The following is a 24,574-nucleotide window of genomic DNA, read 5'->3' on the forward strand; positions in this document are numbered from 1 at the left end:
GTAAGGAAAAAATATTATATAGTTAGGAATTAAATTGTTTTAGTCAGGAATAATATTGTTTTAGCCAGGAATAAAATTGTTTTAGTCAGGAAAAAAATTGTGTTAGTCAGTTATAAAATTCTGTAAGTCAGGAATATAAATGTTTTACTCAGATAATATGATCTTTTAATCTGTTACTTGGTTCTTTTATTCAGTTAATAAATGTATTACTTATTGTGAAAATTATGTTTTATTTATTTTGCAGCTATTCTTTCCCATTGCGTTCGATAATCATCATACTCTGCTGGTTTTCAATTTCATTGATGGTATTGGTCCAAGAATAGATTGGATAAATAACAGGACTGATATTGATCGAGATAGATTAAATGGAATAGACAGAGTGCTGGTAAGCTAATTTTAAATTAAATTTGTGAAAATTATACTTTTAGATACTTTTAAATTTTATAATTTATATATTTATAATTACATATTAGAGCTGTTGGTATCTTTCTGAAAAAGCATGAACATTGACATGGTGACACAAACTTGGAAGAATTGGAATGGCATGAACCTAAGTTTACATGGCAAACAAGCCATGAAAATGAGGATTGTGGCCTTTTTACATTAATGTGTATGAAAAAGTACAATGGTATATCTGGAGGTCTTGTCGACTTGAAATATGTAAGTATTTTTTCTCCTTTGTTTTTGGATTTATAACTATTGTTTTTTAGTGTTCTTATATTTTTTTTTATATAAATTTATAGAAACAAAATCGGAAGATATATAGATGCCAACTTGCTTATCAGATGGCTACTAGAGAAGAGAATATTTTGCGGAAGAAATTGTGGAATGATTGCATTGAGTTTTCAATTAACAAGCTTAAAATTTGGAAAGCTCAACCTGCAAGAAAGAAGCTAAAGGCCAAATATCAGAAAGAAAAGGAAGTCATTGAAAGGGAAAAAGAGAGGCAGTGGAAGTTGATGCAAAAACAACAAGAAAAAGAGGAAAAAGAGAAGCAGCAATTGGAAATTAATCAACAGCTTCAGAAAAATGAAGAGGAAGAGGAAGAGGAAGATTAGATTTTTTTTTAAACAATTAATCATACATGTACATATATTTTTTTTTTTTTTTGTAGTTAGGCATTATTTTTCTTTTGTATAGATACTTAAAATTTGCTTTATATATGTATATATTTTCTATTAAATCCGTTTTCTATTAATCATACATCTATATATTAGTCATATATTAAAATACTTGTGTCAGAAATTAATATCAAATTTTAATTTTAAAAATTTTAAATATCAAACTTAAAATGAATAAAATGTTTGTCATAAATTAAATTACTCTTCTCATAAATTACTTTATTTATTTTAGCAATAAAATTCTTTTGGTTAAGAATAAAATTTTGTTGGTCAGGAATAAACTTGAGTTAGTCTGGAATAAACTTCATTTAGACAGGAATTAAGTTGAGTTACTCAGGAATAAACTTGAGTTAATCAGAATTTAATTTTTTTTAAATCAGGAATAGAGTTGAGTCTGTCAGGAATAATTTTGAGTTAATCAGGAAATAGATTTTTTAAATCAGGAATAGAGTTGAGTCTGTCAGGAATAAACTTGGGTTAGTCAGGCATAAGATTTTTAAAGTCAGGAATGATATTGTGTTAGCCAGTAATACAATTAGTTTACTTAAGAATAATATTCTAGAAGTCAAGAATTAACTCAGGAATTAAAATTCGATTATCAGAAATTAAAATGTAATAGTCAGTAATAAAATTGAGTTATCACAAATTAAATCAGGCATGAAATTGTATTAGTCAGGAATAAAATTAGATTTTTAAAGTCAGGGATAAACTTCAGTTACTCAGCAATAAGATTTTTAAAGTCAGTAATAAAGTAAGGTTAGTCAGGCATAACATTTATCTAATCAGAAAATAAAATAATTTTTTTTCAGAAGTAATCAAACCTCAAAATGGCAAAATATAGTATTGTTTAGACAAGAATGAACTTGAATTAGTCAGGAATAAACTTGAGTTAATCAGGATTAAGATTTTTTTAATCAGGAATAGAGTTGAGTCAGTCAGGAATAGAGTTAAGTCAGTCAGGAATAAACTTGAGTTAGTCGGGAATAAGATTTTTATATTCAGGAATGAAAATGTGTTAGTCAGTGATACAATTAGTTTACTTAAGAATAAGATTCTAGAAGTCAAGAATTAACTCAGGAATTAAAACTTGATTATCAGAAATTAAAATGTAATAGTCTGTAATAAAATTGAGTTATCAAAAATTAAATCAGGCATGAAATTGTGTAAATCAGGATTAAAATTAGTTTAATCAGGAGTAATCAAACCTCAAAATGGCAAAATATAGTATTGTTTACAATTATCTTGAATAATAAAATAAAAAATTTGAAGATTGGCTTTATGATAGGAGAAGGCAGCAATAAAGATGAATTAAATGAGTTGTGGATTAGGAGTTGGATCTCTTGTTGCTGTTCTTCTTCTTTCAAAATATCCTCTAATTCTTTTGTTCTTCTTTGGCCTTCCCTTTGTTTTTGGTCGTTTTGGATCTTTAACTGTATTTCTTCTTTCTTCTTCTTCATCAAGTTGACGAATTTTTTCTTCATTTGTTTGGAACTCTTTCCTTACAGATTTGTACATTTGTTCCAAAGCATCATCACATATTTTTGATGCTTCTTCATTCCCTTGGCATATTGTCACAAGGTTGTATAAATTCTTTGTTATTGATTGCCTCCAAGGAGTGTTTATTAATGAATGATCTGTGGTTGAATTTCCTAATCAAAAAAAAAAAAAAAAGATTACTACATTTTTGTTAGTAATATGAATAATAATATTATAATATCAGAAATATAATTATTTATATCATGAAAATAAAAGTCAGCAACGAGCTATGTGATAATATTTTTATTTTCTGTTTCAGCCATAAATTTTCTGACAAAATTGATTTTATTCTTGTGTACTTTGATATTATTCCTGATAAATTTTAATTGTCAGAAGAAATGTCAAATTTTTCAAAAAGAAAAATTATGTTGTTGAAACTGATACAAATCTGAAAAACTAATTTATTGCATTTCTGAAAAAAGTCTTACAAAACAGAATAAAGTAATTTATTGTCTCATTGAAAATTCATTATAATGTAGAAAAAGTCATTTATTGCATCATTAAAAAGTCATTCTTATTTGACTAAGTTAATAAATTTTTCTGTTAAATTACAGATTAATTATTACTGTTCATACATAACTCTTTTCTATTTAAAGGCTGTTCTAAATTAAGTTTTTTTCTATTAAAAGAGTTATATTATAACAACCTCTATTGTGTTCTATAAAAGGTACATTCTTGTAAAAATAACTTATATTTTTCTTCATCTAATCTATCATCAAAATAATGGCTGATTTCTACGCAAATAAGGAGAAGTGTACAATTATTGTTAAACCAATTGATCGCATTAGTATGGTAAATATATTACATTAACTTTTAAATTTATAAATTTGTTTTGTGTTTTAGTAAAGATTAAATGATATCAAAATTGATTTTTTTTTTCTTTCAGGGTCTTCCTGATGATTGGAAACTAATGATTGGAAATTTTTTCTTCTGAAATTCAAGAACTTTGTTAGGGTCTATTCTGGGAAGAATGGCAAAGAAGATAGACATTGGGAAGTAAGAGTCATAAGCATACCAGAAAAAAAAGGTTGTGGTGGTATGTTGATTGATCGTGAATGGGAAAACTTAGTAGTTGCAAACAACATAGTTGTTGGAGACGGACTTGATGTTTATCAAGATCATAATAACATTTATATTAGAATTTTTAATGCTGATGGTACTAAAAGGCTTCCTAGTGAAGGAGGAAGTGGTACCAATGTATAAGTTTTTAAATATTTATATCATTTTATGTGTAAAATAATTCTGATTTTATATCAGAAATAATAATAAATGTATTAGATATTATAATATTTTGTTCATGAATAATAATATTATAATATGTTGTTCAGTGTTCATTATGTTCAGGAATTAGATTATTTTTTTCATTTATTAGAGTTGTTTTGTCAGGAATTATATTATGTTTGTCAGGTATTAAAATTTTTTGATTACATAGGAATTAGATTGTTTCATGAATAAAAATTTATCAATCAGAAATTAGTTATTATAAATTAGAGAGGATCAGGAATAAGATATAGTTTGTCAGTTTTAAGATTTCTTTGGTCAGGAATTAAAATATGTATGTCAGGTATTTTAAATTTTATTCAGGAATTAATCTGAATATATCAGGAATTAAATTGTATGTTTCAGGAATAAACTTGTTTCAATCAGGAATATTATTATCTTCACATTAAGAAAATCTATGTCAGCAAATTATATATGACAGTAATTAAAATGTTTATCTCAGGAATAAAGATATTTTTTTTATACTAAATAAACATGAAATAAATTTTAAAATAACAAAGTATGTACGTACCTGATTCACTGCCATCCCAAATGTTTGATTTAGCAAGCTTGGTCCAACGTTTCAGAATGTATCTCTCTGGTATAGCATGTATGCTGTACATTTGCATTATCTTAATAATGTGAAAGCACAGCAATCCAGTCTCTGTGAAGCACATACAAGAACACATAAACTCATTGTTTTGAGTGTAATATATGACTTGATAGGTGTGCATATAATCTTCATCAAGAGAAACATCAAAGAATTTGACATATTGCATTGAAGTGGCTTTTTCTCTTGCATATGCTCCAAGACTTGTTTCAAATTCCAGCCTAAAATCCTTGTATAAGTTTAGAGTATAAACTTCAGCTGCATGTTTAAATATCTTTGTTGTTGTTCTTGGTCTCTCAGTAGTACATCTGAAGTTGTCACTCTTTTCAGTGCTTCTCCATCTTTTCACAGTAGCCTCAAAAATATGAAAGAACTCCAAAAGCTTTGTGGTTTTGTTGGCCTTAAATGAAATTGCTCTGTTTGTACTTCTACCCTTTGAGATGAAAGAATTCCAGCTGAGAAAATATCCTTGCTCTATGCTGTGCACCATTTATCTCGTAGACCATATAACCTATCAAACCATTCTTTTTTCTTTAGCCCATGTTTTTGAACCATCTTGTGCCAACAATCTTCAAAGTCAGATTCAGAATCACATCCACTTAAGCATTTGTGAAACATATTTTTGAATTCAGGATTTGTTTTTAGAGTACCAAAGTGTGAGACAAAATTCTTTTGCAAATGCCATAGACATAGCCTATGTCTTGAGTTTGGATAAACCTGCAACAAAATTTAAATTATTGTAGTCAGTAATATGACTATTATAATAAGAAATTAAAAACATTTAGTCAGAAATTACATAAATTATGTAAGATATTAGTATATTTTTCTCAGGCATAACAATATAAGAGTTAGAAATTAGCAATTTGATTATTTGTATAATCAGGAATTAAAAATATTTTGTCAGGAATTACATACTTTTACTCAGGAATTAGATAACATAGGTAAGACATATGTATATTTTTCTCAGCCATAACAATATTATAGTTTGAAATTCCCAATATGATTATTACTAAAATCAGGAATTAAAAACAATTAGTCAGGAATTAAAAAATTTTAGTCAGGAATTAGATAATATATGTAATACATTATGTATATTTTTCCGAGGAATAATAATATAAGTTAGAAATTTGAAAAATGATTTGTATAATCAGGAATTAAAAATATTTAGTCAGGAATTAAATGAATTGAGTCAGCAATTAGATAATTTATGTAAGACATTATGTATAATTTTCTCAGGCGTAATAATAGTAGAGTTAGATATTTGCAATATGACTATTAAAATCAGGAAATATAAATATTCACTCAGGAATTAAAATATTTCAGTCAGGAATAAGTTTTATTATGTAAGACATATTTTTATCAGGCATAACAATATTAATGTTAGAAATTAGCATATTTTAGTCAGATAATAGAAAATTTTAATCAGGTATAAATATCTTTAGGTCAGTAATTAAATTTTTTAGACTTTTTATTTAAACTTAGAATCAATATTTTTAAAATCAACATATTTGTCAGATTATCAGTCAAATTAATCTTCCACTGTAATTCTGCCATTTAGGCCCCAATAAACGGCTAAAAAACAGTAACTTTTTTCCTTTTATAAATCATTTCCTTTATAATTCAAATTTGCATCTCTTAACTTCAACTTCTTTATATATTACACATATTTGAGCTAAATTGTAACTGTACAAACAACAAAGGTAAACTTATTCTTGAGTTTTATAAATCACTCATTACGTTTAGGTAAATTCTTTTTCTACAAAAATAATTTTAAAATATTTCTTCTGAATATTTTTTGTATCTTGTTTTTATTTGTGTTATTTATTTATTGTTCTGAATATTTTTTGGATCTTGTTTTTATGTGTTGTTATTTATTTATTGTTGGTATTTTTGTTTTAGAAATGGAGGAGAATAAGGTGATTCTCAGATTTAAGTATTTGTCTGTTATAATTGATATTGAATATGAGATTGGGAAAAATAACTTGCAAGATACAGCAATTGCATTTGAAGATCAACTTCGTGATATGGATGATCCAATAGAAGGATCAATTGACCTTTCTGTACCCTGTATTTCAGTATATTTATAAGGGGAAGTATAGGACATTAGAGGATGATGGTGATGTATTCAAGTTGATTAGGAGGTTACCTAATCAGAATATATATAACATACATGTGGGGAGCACAGATGACCCTGGTTTTTTAGCTGACTGTATCATTGAGTACAGGATGAAGCAAAATGGGACTTGGCCACCCCTTGGTTATCCTCATTATGGTGCCCAACCACCACAGTGAACAGGTCTGTATGCCTAAAATGTGAATAACTTATGTTTGTTGAAATATTGTTGCATATAAACTAACGTCTATTATATGTTTTTGTAGGTTACAAGGTGTCTTGGAATAACTCATCACCCACAAACAAGAAGAAATGCATATCAGGAATAAAATTATTTTAATCAGGAATTAGCATATTTTGGTCAGGAATTAGTATATTTTGGTCTGATTTTAGATGAATTATGAAAGGTATTAGTATATTTTGTTCAGGAATTAACAGTCTTAGTGTTTACTTGGAGTTTTGGATAAGTACTAAAAAAATATAATAATCAGAATTGTACTTGTTGTACTGGATAAGGACCAAAACAATTTAATAATAATAAAAAGGAATATATTTAAAAATTATCTTTTTTTTTAATATTTTTTATTTGTCTATAAAAGTATTATTTACTCATACATTTTGCATGTTTTTGTACTTAGGTATATTCTCTCTCCTAAAACAAACTTTTTTTGCAATATTCCTCAAAAATGGAAAACAATTCTCAGTCTTCTACTTCATCAAACGATCCTCAATATTTGTCAAATATGCAAAACAATTCTCAGTCTTCTATCTCATCAAACGATCCAGAAGAAAATGCAATTGATAACTTTGAAAAAAAGTTAAATGAACTGTTGGATAGAAGAGATAGAGTGAAGAATGGATTGATGAAGCTCTATGAAAAGGTTGAAAAGAATGAAATCGAAGAACTAAGCAAGAGAAAGATAGCACAAGAGATATGGCAGGAAACACAGAACAAAAAGCAGAAAGAAGAAGATCAACACAAGAAGGAAGAGAAAGAACAAAAAGAAGATTAAAAGAAAAAACAAGGTTAATATCTGAGGAAGAACAACAAGAAGATTATGATTTTAGGGTTTTTTTCTTTATCTTTTTTTTTTGTTAATTTCTAGTCACAATCAATATCATTAAAATATATGGAAAATATGATATGCTATTTTGTTTATGTTTCTGTATTTCCTGTTTTTATTATCAAAAGATTTATTTAGTAATGGTTTAAAATGATGTGGTTTTGTTGGTTTTTATTCATATATTGATTATTTTTTTTTAGTATTAATAATTTTTCGTCAGGAATTATATTATTTTAGTCAGGAATTGTATTAATTTGTTATATATTCCATATTTATTTCAGAAATAAAATAAATTATCACAATCAGGAATAAGAATATTTTACTCAGTAATTATAACATTTTGCTCAGAATTAAACTTAAAATGAAATTAAATAAATTTGAATTAGTAATGACTTAATTTCAATCAGGTATTAGAAAACTTATATCAGGATTAAGGATCTTACTATTATGAGTAAGATTCTGTCAATCAATATTAAATAATTTGAACTTATTAATATATCTTAGTCAGGTATTGCCTTTATTTTATCAGAATTAATATATTTTTGATCAGGAATTATATTACATCAAATTATGAACATGAAATATATATTATTAGTCAAGAATTAAACAGATATTTATCAGGAATTATATAATTTCTGTCAGGTATTGATCTATTTTTATCAGTTATTAAGTTATTCTAATCCAGGAACAATATATTATGAAGAATAAAATTCTTACCTCTGGTATGGCGTTACTCATTGCAAGATCCTGATCAGTGAAGATTGATTTTGGTTCGATTCCACACATCGACTTTTTGAAAATTTTAAGAAGCCAAACAAATGTGTCAGTCTTTTCGTCACTTATGAATGCACATCCAAACATTGTTTTTCTCCAGTGACAGTTTATACCAACAAATGGTGCACATATCAACCCATATTTGTTTGTTCTGTATGTTGTATCAAAGATTAAAACATCACCATAGGCTTTGAAATCTTAAAGCATTTGAGAATCACGCCAAAAATAGCTCACCACATTGTTTTCTTCTCCAAATTTCAGTCTATAAAAGAATGAAGGATCATTATCTGCTCTCTCTTGAAGGGTATCCAATACATTTTGCATGTCTCCACCTTCAACCATACTCATTTTCACCCTTGATACATAGTTTAGGTGATCTCTCTTAGTATGACCTACACATTCTTCTCCTATAGCTTCATTGGTGATATAATTGTAAGCATCCATTGGTTTGATACCACTTTCAACCATGCTTTCAATTAGTTCACCCATTGGTGCTGATATTTGCCTTTCTGATCTTAGATGATGACGTTGAACTGCTATAACCAATTCATGATTATGCTCCAACTCATGTGTAACAGCTTCGAAATTTCCTTCTTTGGTTTTCTTGAAACGAATATGAGCTTTGCAACCAGTTCTTGACTCATTTACCTCCCTATCTTTTCTCTTTTTTTCATCAGTTTTACCCAACATGGGTATTTCCACTGAATTTTGTTCAGCTGCCATCTTCATTTTACCCTTTGTATGCCCTTCTTTAGAACACCTAAAATAAAACTCATACAATTGATCATTATTATCTCTTCTCTTTATTGATTTTCTAACACTGAAACCAACAGATCTTGAATGAGCTTTGTATAAAACAAATCCCTCATTGTAGTCTGATACAGTATAACCTGCTAGACATTTACTTATGTTTTCATCCTTGTCATATTTGTAATAATCTGCAAGAAAATTATATATGAAACATATCATAATTTATTTTTGTCAGGAAATAAAATATTATACACAGTAAATAAATGTTCTTTAAATTTATGATACTTAAGAATTATCATGTCGTCAGGAATTACATTATTTAAATCAGGAATTACTAAATACTAGTCAGGAAATAAAAGATCTCAGTCAGGATTATGTTTACATTTAATCAGGAAATAGATAATATAAGTCAGAAATAATAATATTTGTATCTGATTATAATATGTTGTTGAAAATTTTTTCAGGAATTAGATTATTTATGTCACTTATTAGTTTTGTTTTGTCAGGAATTAAATTTTGTATGTCAGGTATTAAAATATTATGATATCAGGAATTAGATTATATATTTCAGGAATAAAATTGTTTCAATCAGAAATAAGATTACGTTTGTCAGCTTTAAGATTTCTTTGGTCAGGAAATAAAATATGTACGTTAGGTATTTTAAATTTTATTCAGGAATTAATTTGAATATATCAGAAATTAAATTGTATGCTTCAGGAATAAACTTGTTTCAATTAGGAATAATATTAATTTAATTTCAGTAACAAAAAATAGTCAAAATATCAAAATAATGTTCGAATCAGAAATTAGATTATAATATTCAGGAATAAAGTTATATTAGTCGGGAAAATAGATAATTATTACTGAGGACATAAATGATATGGTCAGGTTTAAGATAAATATAGTCAGGAAATTAGAATTTAATAACTCATGACCTTCCCTCTTATCTTTTCAAAAAACACGTAAAATCATTTACCAGACATAAAATTAATTGAATAAAAATGAAATGAATTTACTAGAAAAGAGGTTAATTATAAATGAAAAGACATAATTGAAAAGGTATGACTCTCCCTCTTCCAAAACACTGCATCTATTCACATTCTTAACATTATATATAAGTAACCATATTGTTAACAAACTGTATTCAGAAAAACAAAAACAAAAATCCGTATAAACTGCATCTATTCACATTCTTAACATTATACTTCCTCCGTTTCTTTTTACTTGCAACACAGCCTTGTGGCACGTGTTTTGAGGTCGGGTTTATGTAATGTAAACGGATTAATTATTCATTAAAATTTTTACAAATGATACTTAACCCTATTCTAATTTTCGTGTAAAAATTATATTGATAAAATCGCTCGTTTACCCTCACTAATCATCTCCTAAAACTGCGTGCCTAAAAGGTGTGTTGCAAGTAAAAGAAAACGGAGGAAGTATATAAGTAACCATATTTTAATTAATCTCATAAGAATTTAACTACTGCTATTACAAAAGGTATATTTTTTTTCGTATTATGATTATACCTTTGTTACTGTTGTTTTATTGAGTTTTGTTATGATTTATGTTTTCATTTTGTTTTGTTTAGATGGCTAATCAAATCCCACACCCAATCAGCCTTAGAAGATGCACATCCAGCAATGACTGTTGAAGAAATACTTTGCATGCATATTTTCCCTAGGTGCACATTCAAAGCCCAGGCAATGATTAACTGTACATGTAGATATTATAATGAATTATGGTATTATAAATATTGGATTCCAGAAACAGTAAGAAGAAATCATAATTCAAATGAATGGTGGGTTGCATATGACATTATGAGGCATAAGGGTTATGGGTTTCATAATGGCATGGTGCAAGACTGGGCTGAATTTCTGAATGGATTACGTTTTGTTTTTGCCGAAGAAGAAGCCAGCAAATTAAAGAGAAAAAGAGAAGAGGCAAATCATCCATGCAGAGAGGCAAAAAAAATTAAAATTGAGGAAGATTATCTTTGTAATTTATTTTCAATGTTTTGTACTTTATCATAATTAAATAACATTTCAGTAATATATAATTTGGAAATTTAGTTTATGTATTTTATTTTTTAAAATTTAGTTTATGTATTTTATTTTTGGAAATTTGGTTGATGTTATTTTATTTTTGGAAATTTGGTTGATGTTATTTTCTTTTTTGTTTTAGTTGATGATATCAGTAGCTTATACTCAGGAATTAGCATATCTTAAACAGGAATTAAATTTTATAGATCAAGTATTATGATATATTATTCAGAAATAAAATTAACTCAGTCAGGTTTAAGATAAAATTAGTCAGGAAACAGATAATAATAGTCAGTAATTAAATGTTTGAAAATTTATTATACCAAGGAATTACATTATGTTAGTCAGGAATTAAATAGTTCTTGTCAGGAATTACATGATGTTAGTCGGGAATTAGATATGTATAGTCAGTTTAAAAATAATAATATTTTGATACATTATAACTCGTCAGGTTTAATATAATATTAGTCAGAAAATAGATAATAATATTCAGGAATAATAATATCTATATTTAAATAGCGTAATTACATCATGTTAGTCAGGAATTAGATAGTTCTTGTCAGAAAAAAGATATGTATGGTAAGTTTAAAAATAATAATATTTTGATACATTACAACTCGTCAGGTTTAATATAATATTAGTCAGAAAAAAGATAATAATATTCAGGAATAATAATATTAATATTTAAATAAAGTAATTTAATGTTTTAAGATTTATAACATTAGTCAGAAATTAGCATATATTAGTCAGGAATTAGATAATTATTGTCAGAAAACAGATATGGATAGTCAGTTTTAGGATAATAATATTCTCATGTATTATAACTTAGTTAGGTTTAAGATAATATTAGTCAGAAAATAGATAATAATAGTCGGGAATTGTAATATTAGTATAAAATACAATAATTATATGTTTTAAAATTTATAATACTCAGGAATTATCATATATTAGTCAGGAATTAGATAGTTTTTGTCATAAAATAGATATTGATAGTCATTTTTAGGTTAATAATATTCAGATATATGATAGTCAGGTTTAAAATAAAATTATTCAGGAAATAAATAATGATCGTCAGGTTTTAAATAATGATAGTCAGTTATAAAATAATCATAGTCACATTTAAAATAATAATAGTCAGGCAGGGATACAAGATTTTTAAATGCAGTTAGAATTATTTTGAAATTTTCAGGAATTAGATTATTTTACTAATTTTGTTTAGAAAATAGGTTTTATTAACCAGGAATTATATTATCTGCAATTACATCAATAAATTACAGAGTATACTTTTACAGAACATTTAATTATCTGTATACCTATTATACTTGCAGTATCTTCATCTCTTTCTGCATCATCTCTTTCTTCATTTATATTTTCTTCTAGAATAACATTATCTGCTGCATTCATCATTAGTGTTAGTATATTTGAATTTCAATATGAAATTATCAAAAATAGTTTTGCATGCAAATCATAAGTTGAAATTAAATTCGATCGAATACTATAGTAAACTGACTATCTGAAAATAAATTAGGCCTGATTTCAAATTATAAGTTGAAATTAACTACGATCTGAAATTCGATTGGCATTAATTGCTAATAATAAGTAGAAATTAACTCCAATTTAAATACGATCTGATATTAAATTGAAATTTAATACGATCTGAAATTCAATTTGGCTTGCATGCGAATTATAAGTCGAAATTCATATTTCAAAATCGGTATAATACAATCTGAAATCATGCGAATTATAAATCGAAATCAATATTATATGAAATTTGAAATTACATGCAATGAAAATTATGAATTAGATTGTACCTTTTTCAGCAGTAATTGAGCTGGAAATTGATTCTATAGGTGAATCAGAATCTCCTTCAATCATCATCCTATTGTTTGATTTCTCCATGTTTTTCTGGAATTTGCAGATTTGAATTATATGAATTTTGCAGATTTGAATTTTATGAAATTTGGGAAAATGAAGTGGTTGAATTTCAGTGAATGACGGCGCTCGAAATTTTATGAAAATGATTAAATGATGAAAACGACAAAATTAAGACAATTTATAAAATGGCGCGCGGGCTTTGGTCGGGTTGGTCAGGCCCGCGCCTTTTTAATTAATGAGCTCGGACTCACGTGAGTCCGGTCTCACGCAAAACGTTTTGAAAAAAAATATATATTTTTAAATGTATTTAATTGTTGAAAAAATTCTAACCAATCTTAGCGTGGCAGTGTGCAACATGTTTAATATAACCTGTTTAACAAGTGAATGATTTTGTTATTCTATTTTTGAGTAGATGTCTGTCAAATTGTCGTTTTAGTTTGAAATAATAGAAAGATGGTTTTATTTTTAAAAGACTCGGCAAATATCGTATAATTCCTGGTAATTTTTCTTTAATTTATAAATTTCTTTTGAAAAAAAGTCTATTTTTCATTAATAATTAGATCTTTTGTTTCTCTACTAAAATCCGAGAAAATAAAATCTTCTTATCTTATACTTTGTGTATTAATTAAAAGTGTTATCCCAAAATGAAAAATATAAAATAAATATAAAATAAATATAAAATAAAGTAAAATGTAAAGAATAGGTAAGATATTGCATCTTACATGTCCGAGAACCGAGACCCTTCGTTTAGCAAGTGTGATAGATCCTTTTATATCTTAATTCATGCATTCATGTTTACCATAATAAATAGTAGTAATGCTGGTAGTAGGCAGAAAGCAAAAGCGCAACAAAGTTCTAGAATCTAGATTCTTTTTTTTTTATTTTTTTTGATAGATAGAATCTAGATTCTTAGTTTCTTACGTGAACATCGTAGAACAATTTGGATCAATCGAGACGCTAGGTAGTTTTTTCACTCATTTTCGCTAATTTCCTGTGTATCTTTAAATTTACACAAAGTCTTGTATGTGGCTAGTCACACGGTGTGGCCATCCATCATGAGGATTACTTCGTTAGTTTATAGGGGTTACTCGTTTAATTTTACGGGGGTTACTTCATCAGTGTTATATAGGATACTTAGGGGTTACTTAGTCAATATTACAGGGGTTACAAGTGGTTACTTAGTCAATATTATAGATGTTATTTTGTATTTTTACAAGTGGTCACACGGTGTGACCAACCACACACAAGACACACTATTAAATTTATAGATTAGTGTACTATATAAAAAAAAAAAAAAAAAAAAAAAAAAAACTAATCTTGTGCTTTAAACAAAAACTGTTAGTGTCACAAAATAAATAAAAACAAATAAAAAAAATGAAACAAACAAAATCTATAGGGTATGTTTGACATCATTTTGTTTTCAGAGGAAACCCCTTCACTATCAATCGGCTAGGGAGATGCTGGTTTTTTTTTAAAAAAAAATTAACCTTTTAAAACAAGAAAACACTGAAAAAAATAGGAAACAAGAAAAAAAATGGTGTCAATTTTCAAAAATATGATGATTCTAATAAGTTTGACTAATTTATGACTCATTATATGTCATACTTCCTTCATTTCTATTTTGATGACACTTTTAATTTAAGCACACATTCTAAAGAGATGAGAGAATGTTAAATCAAGTGGGTAGACCATGGTACTTTAGCTTATTTAGGGCATGTTCATTTCAACTTCATTGCAGTTCAGTTTAGCTTCAATCAGTTCAGTTCAGCTCAGTTTAGCTCCAATTAGTTCAGTTCAGTTTAGCTCCAATCAGTTCATTTCAGTTCAGCTCTTAATTTCTTTCTCTCATTAAATATTCATTTCAGCTCTATTTAGTTCAGTTCAATTCAACTTCATCTGTTCAGATCAGCTAACCTCATTTCAGTAAATGTGAACAGACCCTTAATCAAATTTGTAATGGGATCAACAAAAATAAAACTTCCCAAAAAGCCAAAAAGGTATGTTTCAACCAAAAAAAAAAAAAAAAAAAACTTTCTAAGAATAAATGAGTATCGACTAAAATAGAACGGTGGTAATATATCACATGATTTTAAAAACAGAACGGAAGTCATTATCACATGATTTTGAAAAATTAAAAAAAAAAAAAAACAAAAACAAAAACAAAAAATCACATCAATACCAAACAAGCCTTAAGTTTTTATTTTATTTTTATTTTTTTTAATTTTTAGTTTTGGTTAAGTTACGACTTACACATTTAAAATTTAACTATCTCTCCTTTATTGTATAAAATCAAAAGTTCAGGGTGATAAAATTGAGCAAAATTTACAAGATTTTTATAACATGTATTCAGTCAAAAGTATAACTTTCTTAAAACGATGTGTGAATATTGTAACATGTATTTTGTCAAAAGTATGTATATACATTATAACATGTAAGATATAAAATATTCCAAAGTTACAACTAATAAAAATCGAAGGTAATACATTTGATACTAATATACTCCCTCCATTTTTCAAAGTTCTAGTCCATTGTCTTCATCCAATATTTTATCATCTTCTACCCCACCCTATATAACCTTATCAAATTTAATAATACTACCAACAATTAGAATGGTCAAGAAAGTTCAGGACTTGTTACACTGCCTTGATAATCACTTGTATAAATAGTATTCCACCTTATAAACCTATTCAAGTTGTCAAATACAGTAACAAAAAAGTTTTAATACATTCACAACTTTAACAAATTCTAGATTGTTTCTTCATAAGGTTCAAAATAATGTCATTGGAGAGCAACTTAGTAGAAAACATGAAGAACATGTCACTTGAGAATTGGGATCCATTTTATTGGGCAGCACAATCATGTCCTGTATTAAACAGCCCAGTAGATTGGAAAGAAACACCAGAGAATCATGTCTTTATGGTTGATCTTCCCGGTGTTACGAAAGACGACGTCAAGATAGAGGTTGATCAAGGAAGGGTCCTCCAAATAAGTGGGGATAGAGGTGGTGCCTCTGATCACCGGGAGGCGGGTTCTGAGGCTGTCAAGGATGCAAATAAATGGCACCGGATTGAGCGAAGCAGGGGTAAGTTCTGTAGGAGATTCCAACTGCCAGAGAATGCTAAGGCTGATCAAGTTAAGGCTCATATGGAGAATGGTGTGCTTAAGGTGATTATTCCTAAACAAGAGATGAAGAAGCCTGAGAAGAAGGTTATTGAGATTGAAGAGAAATAATGAGATGACGCTATAATATATAGTCTTACTTCGTTTGAAGTCGATAATGGTTAAAGTTATGCATTGTAGAGTACATGAATAATTGAATAAAGATGCTGATGTACTGTGATATGTAATGTGTTGTGTGTTTGAGTTTTTGTGTTAAGTGAATATTTCCAATTGATTTAATATAATATTGTCAAGTTTTAATTTTGAATTGTTGTGTAGGTTGATAACATACAATTCATACTTCATATTTATATACATATCTAAATCTATAATCTTATGACCAAGTAATGTTGATGTACACAAAAACTGCAAACAATTACTTCAAAAATATATTTGTCACATTGAAACTTGAAAGTATGATTTTAGTTTTTAACCATCATTGTAAAAACTTAGTAGTTTTCAAAGGACATGATATGGTTTCGAGTTGCTTCCAAGATAGGAAGCTTAACCTTTGTTGGAGGAAGGCTTGTGGCACCATAACTTTTTCGAGGATCAAAGACGAGGTATGTAATGTGATTGTTGTGATCCTCATCGTCGCTTTCTTCAAGAAAATACAGGCGTTGCCCTGCACCATACCCCTCAAGGAGTTGGTATGATCTTTCAGTTTGTTCCATTGTCAGACAAAAGTCTTCAGTACCTGTTATATCATTTGACATATAAAAACCACTGCACAATTAATATAGTAATGCAACATACTACTCCAGGAGGGAAAGGATGGTGGCGACAGTTGGGGTGGAGGCAGAGGTGGTGGGGAGGGGAATCAGGGGAAAATGCAGGAGAATGTGTCATGTGTGCGCCTTTTAACAGATCAAACACGGACTTGATGTGAGAACTTACAGGCAGCAAGCTCCAACTGAGTTTGATAGATGAAATTCAGGACAGTAGAAAGCTCTTGTTCAAACTGATGAAAAGGCCCCCCTTCAAAATTCATCTTTCGAAGCTTGCACAGACTCTCTCCCATCTCCATCATTGCACCTTTGTGATTCTGCATAACCACTTTATTTCTGAATTTTTGCCAGTCGTAAATTCAATTGTAACCCTGTCAAAGTTTATGTACTCCGTATGTATAGAATTAATATCACATACTATTTCGTGTTTGTATATTTATTTAGGGTGTCTAAATATAGTAATGGTTTATGAATAGATTTACTGATATGCCGGAACATAAACTAAGTGAATCACATAGGTAACAAATGAAAAGAAATGAACCAACCAAAAGGGTATGATTGTCAAAAATTAAAATAAGGGATGTCAAGTTAAAACTAATTCCAATTAGAGGGAGTAACTAAATTACAATGTATGATCTTCATCTATAAGTATTTTCGAGGGATGTGCAAGTTAAATTTCTGAACAATAAGAGCTGTGTTCTATACTTTGAATAAGTTGTAGAGCACATTTTCTGTCTATGAGAAGAGTTTAATTTCTTTTTAATTTTTTTAATTTTTTATAATTGCGATTTATATTTAAAAATCCGATTGCATAATGTTCACTACTTTGATTAAGAAGATGCAACCCACCTGGTTGAAGAGGTGATAGAAAGCAACAGCACATTGGAGGAGGGCATGAAGAAGGGTACGAAGAGGGTCGTATGAATCAAACCAAAGAGATTCAAGCAAGTCGTGGCATGCATAGTATTCCCTTCCATTGAATAGCTTCACTGCTTCTTCAAACCTCGAAAAATGGTCGGAGCTAGAGTCAAGACTTGATTCTTCTTCCTCCTCAAAGGAGATGGAACGGTAGGATCGGGGTAGATGCCTTTGAGCTCTTCCTGCATCGGGTAAGTTGCATTTGATCAACCCAATGACTGGTATATTAGGATTGTGAACATTCCAACCACAGGTAACGAGACAATGTAGATGGTGAGAAGAAAAAGGTAGAAAACCAGGAGAGGCAAAAGCTCGTCGATACTGTACACACAGCATTGCTTAGGTCCTGATCTCCTTCTGTCTCCTCTTCCTTGCTAACCACATAATGGGATATTTCATGGACGCATTTGTGGTTAGACCAAAGGCAGATATAGACACAAGACAGATATTTTAAATGCTAGTTGCGTTAACTATTAGTAATACTACAAAAAGCCAATTAAGACAATAAAACAAAGGATTTGAATACAAGAACACTATAATATCGACATTTACTGTTCAAAATCGTTTTACACAACCTTGTGATTTGCGACATAATTACATCATAAACACATTTCATAAAACTACAGTATAGCAGCAAGACCAGATATTCATTTCAAACTTCAACAACAGACTACTTCATATTAAACGAATAATAAAAATGCACCACCTCACAAGTAACAATGACATCAAGAATGACCCTTAGCTTATTGATATCAATGGATTTCTGCAGGGAATCGATTCCAAAAAGAATACAATAACAAGCAAAGTATTTGCTACACTCAAGAGGAGGAGCTCCCAGGATTTGATGGGTTAAAAGGAACTTGTTCAGCACAGGTGAGCGTTTCACTGGGCCCTGCTTCTTCTCGGCCAACACCCAACAAGTCAAGGTAGTAAAGGTAGTGAGACATGATGTTGTTCATATCATCGACATCACCCTTCCCACAAACACTATCTCCATACAATATATTCATGGTGGCTCCAAAGCCAGGGACACGCTTGGACAAAGTATCGTTCTTGGTAGGCTTCCAATCACCAACAAAAGCCTGGTGTGCTGATGGTTGTCCCTTCTTCAATGGTGTCATCCACTTCCATATTGCAGCTGTGAAGGCAAGTGTAGCATTCTGCTCGATGTACTCTGGATGATTCAGCAAATCCTCCTTAAGTGCCTCACCTGTGGCTCCATAGTTGTAGTTCCTAGAAAAAGGGCATCAGCAATTATTAATATTTTCCATTTCATAAAATATATAGGCAGAGTATACTACCTTCTTTTTACAAAGTAATTCATCATAATCATATGATATCTGATAATCAAGCAAGATAATTAAATTAAAAAAGAAAGGAAATTGTAACATTTCTAATTATCACTTGAATCTTTATTTTGCCTGAATGATCTAACTTGCCATCCATTTATTGATCTAAACTGAGCCTTTTGGCCTATAACTCGTCATCAAATAGAGCATTGATTTTGAATTTGGGGAGGGGACTAGGGGAGAGATGATAAGGTATAGCTAAAATTAATCTGTAATTAATAGTAAGAGGAAACAATATCAGCATGATTAAATATCTAGTGTGACAGATAAAAGACACGTCAGATCTAACAGAAAATCACAGGTTAGAGCAATAGAGCATGCACACACAAACAGTCCTCCAAACACTCGTGGGAGATCAAACTGATAATAATTGGTAAAATCATAGTTCAAATAGAGTTCACCTCAGGAAATAAAAATTGCACAAGGCATGCATCATAAAGGGGTGAGCAACCAAATGAATGTGGCAATGTACACATACCAGTAAATGGGAATAGCCCCTCGGCCGTAGTATTCAGCACCAGGTGCGCAGGGGTAAGTATACTTGTAACTGTCATCACAGTACGATTGGCTTGGGCTCATTTCCCTTTTATAGCAAAGTCCCCAAGCAAATGGTCCACCAGTGGCAACTCCATAACCGCCTGATACACACGAAATCATTTTAAGCCTCGTATGATCAAAGACAATGCAAAATTTCGGGCATAAACCATTATATTTCAACCAGTCTCACTACAAACAGAATACGGATATCAAATAGATCATTCAGGCAATTCTCAAACCACACAACACACAGAATGAAAGTCAACATCAACCTAATATATTAAAATCACATAGCACAATTAGAAACCTCCCGCGAAGATTGGAGACATACTTGGCAAAAATTGGCTTGGAATCACGATATCCAGACCAATTCTAAGCATACAACATACAACAATTCGTCGCTTTAGCTAAATCAAGTAGGAATCAAAGCAACTACAATGTTATAATCCATCAAAATGCTCCACTATTCAGATAAAAAAACACCAAAATAGTTCTAAGTTCTAGCACAATCAATCCAATTTTCCAAAAACAATAATACAACAATCCACATTTATAATTATAATTGAATCAAACCCTACACCTTACAACCTCACAACAATCATAATTCTTCTTCAAAAATCAACAAACCCAACAATGATACATTATAACCAAAGATCATCAACAACATCAAAATCAACAAAACCATTTACAGATCATAACATTATATCATAACAGAAACCATAATTCAATAAATCAATCAATTAAACAAAAAATTCAACAAAACCAATCAATCAAAACCAAATAAAACCCAACAAAAAAAACAAAGAGATTGAGAAATTACATGAAGTTTTACTGCCGACATGACCAAGAAAAGCAGCAAGCTCCTTCATACCCATAAGTTTACCACCAGTAGTACAAAAGCCAAGATGTTGAAACAAAGAAGAAGCAGTAATAAAGGATTGATAATCCCAGAAATAAGCAGCATGAGCTTCTGGAAGATTCCTTTTAGCAAACAAATTCTCAAATTGGTAAGTCTGAAAGAAATCCGAAATTGTCTCATTACAACAGTACTTAGACCAAGTAGTACACTCCCATCCTCTAGTACAAACCTTCTGCCCCTTCACCTTCTTCACCTTCGTCTCTTCGGACATATCCGCCATCGCTAACCCCGCCATTAACACTGCCATCAACACCACCGCCGACACCTTCCATGCCGACATCTTCGCTTACAATGGTACAATACGTTATGAGGTTGGATGGATGAATTAAAAAGGAAGAGAGAGAAAATGATAGATTAACAGGTGATTTGAAGTGATTGCTTTAAATGGGTGTTTTGGATCTTGAGTAGGGTGGAAGGGAAGAGAGGAGAGAGAGTGAATGTGTGTGTGTTAGGAAGGAATTGGGAGGTGGGCTATGGCTGTCGAAGTAGGAGAGAGAAAGAGGAATGTGGGGTCGAGGAGAGAGATCAACGGTGGAGATTTGAGAATGGAGAGAGATCAACGGTGGAGATTTGAGTTGGTGGGTTTATTGAGTTTAGCTTTAAAGACAGGCTGGTTGAATATATTTTTAAGATGTAATGCGAAGGCGACGACTCAACTCCTTAGCACCGACAGCCAGCTCCATTTTTTGTTTATGGTTAATTACACCTAATTAGTAATTTCAAGTGTGTGATTAGTGTAATGTTAAATCAATGAAGATGATAAATAAATAGTATGAAGTATGTGTTAATGTTAAATTATTTTTATTAAGATCACATGTTTTTGATGTATTTGACTATAATCTATATATGTACATACGAATACTACTTTAGACTCGTTTTTTTTTTTTATTCGGTAGTTAATTTATAGGTCAACTTTTATAAACTTTGACCAAAAATTATTGTTACTTTGTTAGTTTATTAGAGATAATATAGTCATGAGGAATGTTCCTTGTTCTTTCATGGGTCCGCCAATGCTAGTCAGGTGCACGGAGAGGTCACGAGGATCCCGAATCCGAACATCCTCCTATCGTGTTATGATTATCTAGCAAGGAGTCAGCTCAGTCACGCAAAGGTGGGACACATTATAAAAGGTCAAAGGGAACCCCTATAATCACACCCTTTGTGGAACCAAGGACAAAAAGATGGCCCACACGGTCATTTTTGCGTTATTGTCAATTGGATGTTTAATATAAATTCTTAGCCAAATTAAAGCAAAATAAACCTCTATATGGGGCTAATGCGCGGTCAACCAAGGGTGGTGACTCCCAAGGCCATGGGCTATGGGCATAGCCTTGGACATAAGAATTCCAATGAAGGATATGCCACAGAGGGAAATGAGTTCAATGGACGTTGGCTTGGGCTCGTGCGGGTCTAGTGAACCGTGGCTTATGTCTCTTGAATATCTTATATTTAACAATCAACTAAATTAGGTCTCATGCTATGCACAGTGATTTCAATTTTTTTTTTTTTTTTTTTTTTTTTTTTTTGAAAGCTTCAATAACTATTTTTAAAATTAACATTGTTGTATTATATTTTTCTTTTCATATATTACAGTCTTATCAATTGAATGTTGAAAATTAACAAAAAAATTGCAAGAAAAATCATACTAAGAATAATCAACATGTGTCATTCTTGGCAAGTATTATTGAAATATCCACAGAGTACTAATTTACTGAAATTCTAATCATAAACGTGTTATCTACTGGTGTGAAGATTTTGATGAATCTTTCTAAAATGAAACATATTGATCGACAACTATAAACTCAAGCAAAAAATTTAAAAATAATATTTTTTAACATAATTTGTTATGGGCTATTTTTGTAGCTAGAAAAGACATATTTTGTATCATATACGTTTATCACAACAAGATTATACTTCGTATAATTTTTCTTGATTTTTTTAATTATGTTGTTGAATCTATAAGCTTAAATAATGAAATGCGAATATCAAATCATCAAATGATGCTTTTTAATTTATTACTTTTTTTTTAAAGTCTTTTAGTATATAGTTATTGATTATTGATGTATTAAAGATTTTATATTTTAGCCCTCTGAAAAAATACTCCTAAATGAAATTTAAATTTAATAAAGGAAAAGAATATGGGAGGAAGATTACGACTAATAATTTAGAAATTAAGAATAAACCCCAAAATAAACTTCAATGCAGGACACAAAAATAGGAGGAAGAAGAGTAGACAAGTTCTTTTTTGAATATAAAATCTAGTAATATAGGAATTAAAAATAAAAATCTATAATGAAGTGCAATGGAGGACTAGACATTTAGAAAAAGAACTATGTGCACCTTCGAAGATTCTTCAAAGAAAAACAATGAAATAAAATAGAAATATGAACTAAATTATTAAACATTTTTATCAAAAAATAAGTTTTGGTACAAATGTATATGGGAATTGACAATTAGATTTTAATTTCAAATTGAAAAATTCTATCCGGCAACCTTTAAATTTCAAGTTTTCTATGTGTAGTGATGACAAGGTTAAACAAAAACATTTTACATAGTGATTCCAACTTTAACAAATTCTATCAAATGACCATAGTAATTAATTAGTGGCTAACCCATAATTGGTGGCTAACCAATGATTACTTTTAGGATTCTTTTTTAATAATTAAGTGGATTTTTTTTTACTTTTATCACCAAAAAAAAATTAATAAATTTTTTTTAACCGTCAAGACTTCTCAAAGTTTTAATTTACCACCTGTAGGCGTCGTTTGAAGTGCACCTACGTTAAAACATGTGGTGAATATACTTGGCACTCATAGGAAGCGGGAAATGACATATACGATTAGGGACAACGATTAGTGACAAGGAAAGTAGAGAGCCGCCAACAAGTTTTTAAGGAACTTGTAAACCGTTCACGGATCATTATAAAGCAACCACGAAAAGGGACAACGATAGGCAACAACGATTGACCCATGAAGGTTACACCCCATTCATAATCCATGAGATTACTAACTCCATATGGTTCGGAACCACGAAAGGATAATCGGGGATGATGGTATGAAGTGAGTCATGGAGTCACATTCGCCCGTATTGGCCTCTACTCGATTCTTATTGTGAAAAAAGCATTCATGTGATCTCAAAGGCATACAAACAAAGATTCAATTTGCTCCAAACTATTAATTATGCTAAATTGGTTGAATATTAATGCAACACATAATTCTAAAATATTGTGACCACTTCAATTAAACAACAAGATTAAAAAGTAATCTAAACGGTCGTCCAAATTATCTTATTAGGCGTTATTTTCAATTACATATTCCCTTTAAACATGCAATATGGTGATCAATAAATAATAATAGAATAAACATTAATATTGGTAGTAATTTAACAATAATATCGTTAGTCAAATCAAATAATAACCCTAATCATGATAACAGCAACAAGAATAAAATAAGTAATTAAATTAATTAATTACTCACATTACGCTCGTTCTACATCATGAATAAACTGTTAGTAACTTTAATAAAAATCAAATTGAAATAATTAAATTAAATAAAATTAGAGTTGATTTGGTCCAAACCCTCAGTTATTTGTACCTTTCACGCCTTGGTTTAAGGACGGAACCTCGGGTCAAGTGTAGACTCCTTGGAGTGCTTAAGGGAAGAAATGATGCAATTAGAAATATAGGTTTAAGGCTTAGAATATGAGAGAAAGAGAGAAGAGAATGATTTTTAGTGTAAAAGAGAGGAAGAGATAATGATTTGGTGCCCCGAACTGTAGAAAGGAGGGGTATTTATAGGGAAAATGAGTAGGGGGAACACAAGG

The 24,574-nt window shown here is 29.8% G+C and overlaps 2 protein-coding genes across 4 annotated transcripts; both read right to left on the reverse strand.

Annotated features, from left to right (window-relative positions):
• Positions 1-15,781: 15,781 nt before the first annotated feature.
• LOC145596546 (uncharacterized) lies at positions 15,782-18,340 on the reverse strand. 3 transcript variants are annotated; one of them, XM_081652724.1, is made up of 4 exons: positions 17,879-18,340; positions 17,199-17,346; positions 16,811-16,998; positions 15,782-16,247 (listed from the first exon to the last, which is right to left on the reverse strand). In XM_081652724.1, exons 1-4 carry the CDS (start codon positions 18,281-18,283, stop codon positions 16,011-16,013), a joined length of 978 nt encoding a protein of 325 aa, XP_081508850.1. In that variant the 5' UTR covers positions 18,284-18,340; the 3' UTR covers positions 15,782-16,010. The 3 variants fall into 3 exon arrangements, with proteins under 3 accessions (XP_081508850.1, XP_081508853.1, XP_081508852.1); XM_081652727.1 differs by having other exon boundaries at positions 16,183-16,317; positions 17,879-18,338; XM_081652726.1 differs by lacking the exon at positions 15,782-16,247 and adding an exon at positions 16,303-16,338 and having other exon boundaries at positions 17,879-18,338.
• Positions 18,341-18,464: 124 nt separating this feature from the next.
• LOC145596547 (chitinase-like protein 1) lies at positions 18,465-21,287 on the reverse strand. Its single transcript, XM_081652728.1, has 3 exons — positions 20,654-21,287; positions 19,775-19,934; positions 18,465-19,180 (listed from the first exon to the last, which is right to left on the reverse strand). The coding sequence occupies exons 1-3, from the start codon at positions 21,030-21,032 to the stop codon at positions 18,766-18,768; spliced, it is 954 nt and encodes a 317-aa protein (XP_081508854.1). The 5' UTR covers positions 21,033-21,287; the 3' UTR covers positions 18,465-18,765.
• Positions 21,288-24,574: the final 3,287 nt, after the last annotated feature.

This window comes from Chenopodium album, chromosome 20 (genome assembly GCF_948465745.1).
Source record: "Chenopodium album chromosome 20, dcCheAlbu1.1, whole genome shotgun sequence".
NCBI classification, from domain to species: Eukaryota; Viridiplantae; Streptophyta; class Magnoliopsida; order Caryophyllales; family Amaranthaceae; genus Chenopodium; species Chenopodium album.

Excerpts from the sequence above, each read along its gene's own strand:
- LOC145596546 (XM_081652724.1), bottom strand. The coding sequence starts at position 18,283 with ATGCTGTGTGTACAGTATCGACGAGCTTTTGCCTCTCCTGGTTTTCTA. Across the intron at positions 17,347-17,878 it reads TCTATCACCTCTTCAACCAG|AATCACAAAGGTGCAATGAT; the intron begins GTGGGTTGCATC and ends GTGGTTATGCAG. Across the intron at positions 16,999-17,198 it reads TCAGTTGGAGCTTGCTGCCT|GTACTGAAGACTTTTGTCTG; the intron begins GTAAGTTCTCAC and ends ATGATATAACAG.
- LOC145596547 (XM_081652728.1), bottom strand. The coding sequence starts at position 21,032 with ATGTCGGCATGGAAGGTGTCGGCGGTGGTGTTGATGGCAGTGTTAATG. Across the intron at positions 19,935-20,653 it reads TGTCGGCAGTAAAACTTCAT|GCGGTTATGGAGTTGCCACT; the intron begins GTAATTTCTCAA and ends CGTGTGTATCAG. Across the intron at positions 19,181-19,774 it reads GGGGCTATTCCCATTTACTG|GAACTACAACTATGGAGCCA; the intron begins GTATGTGTACAT and ends CCCTTTTTCTAG.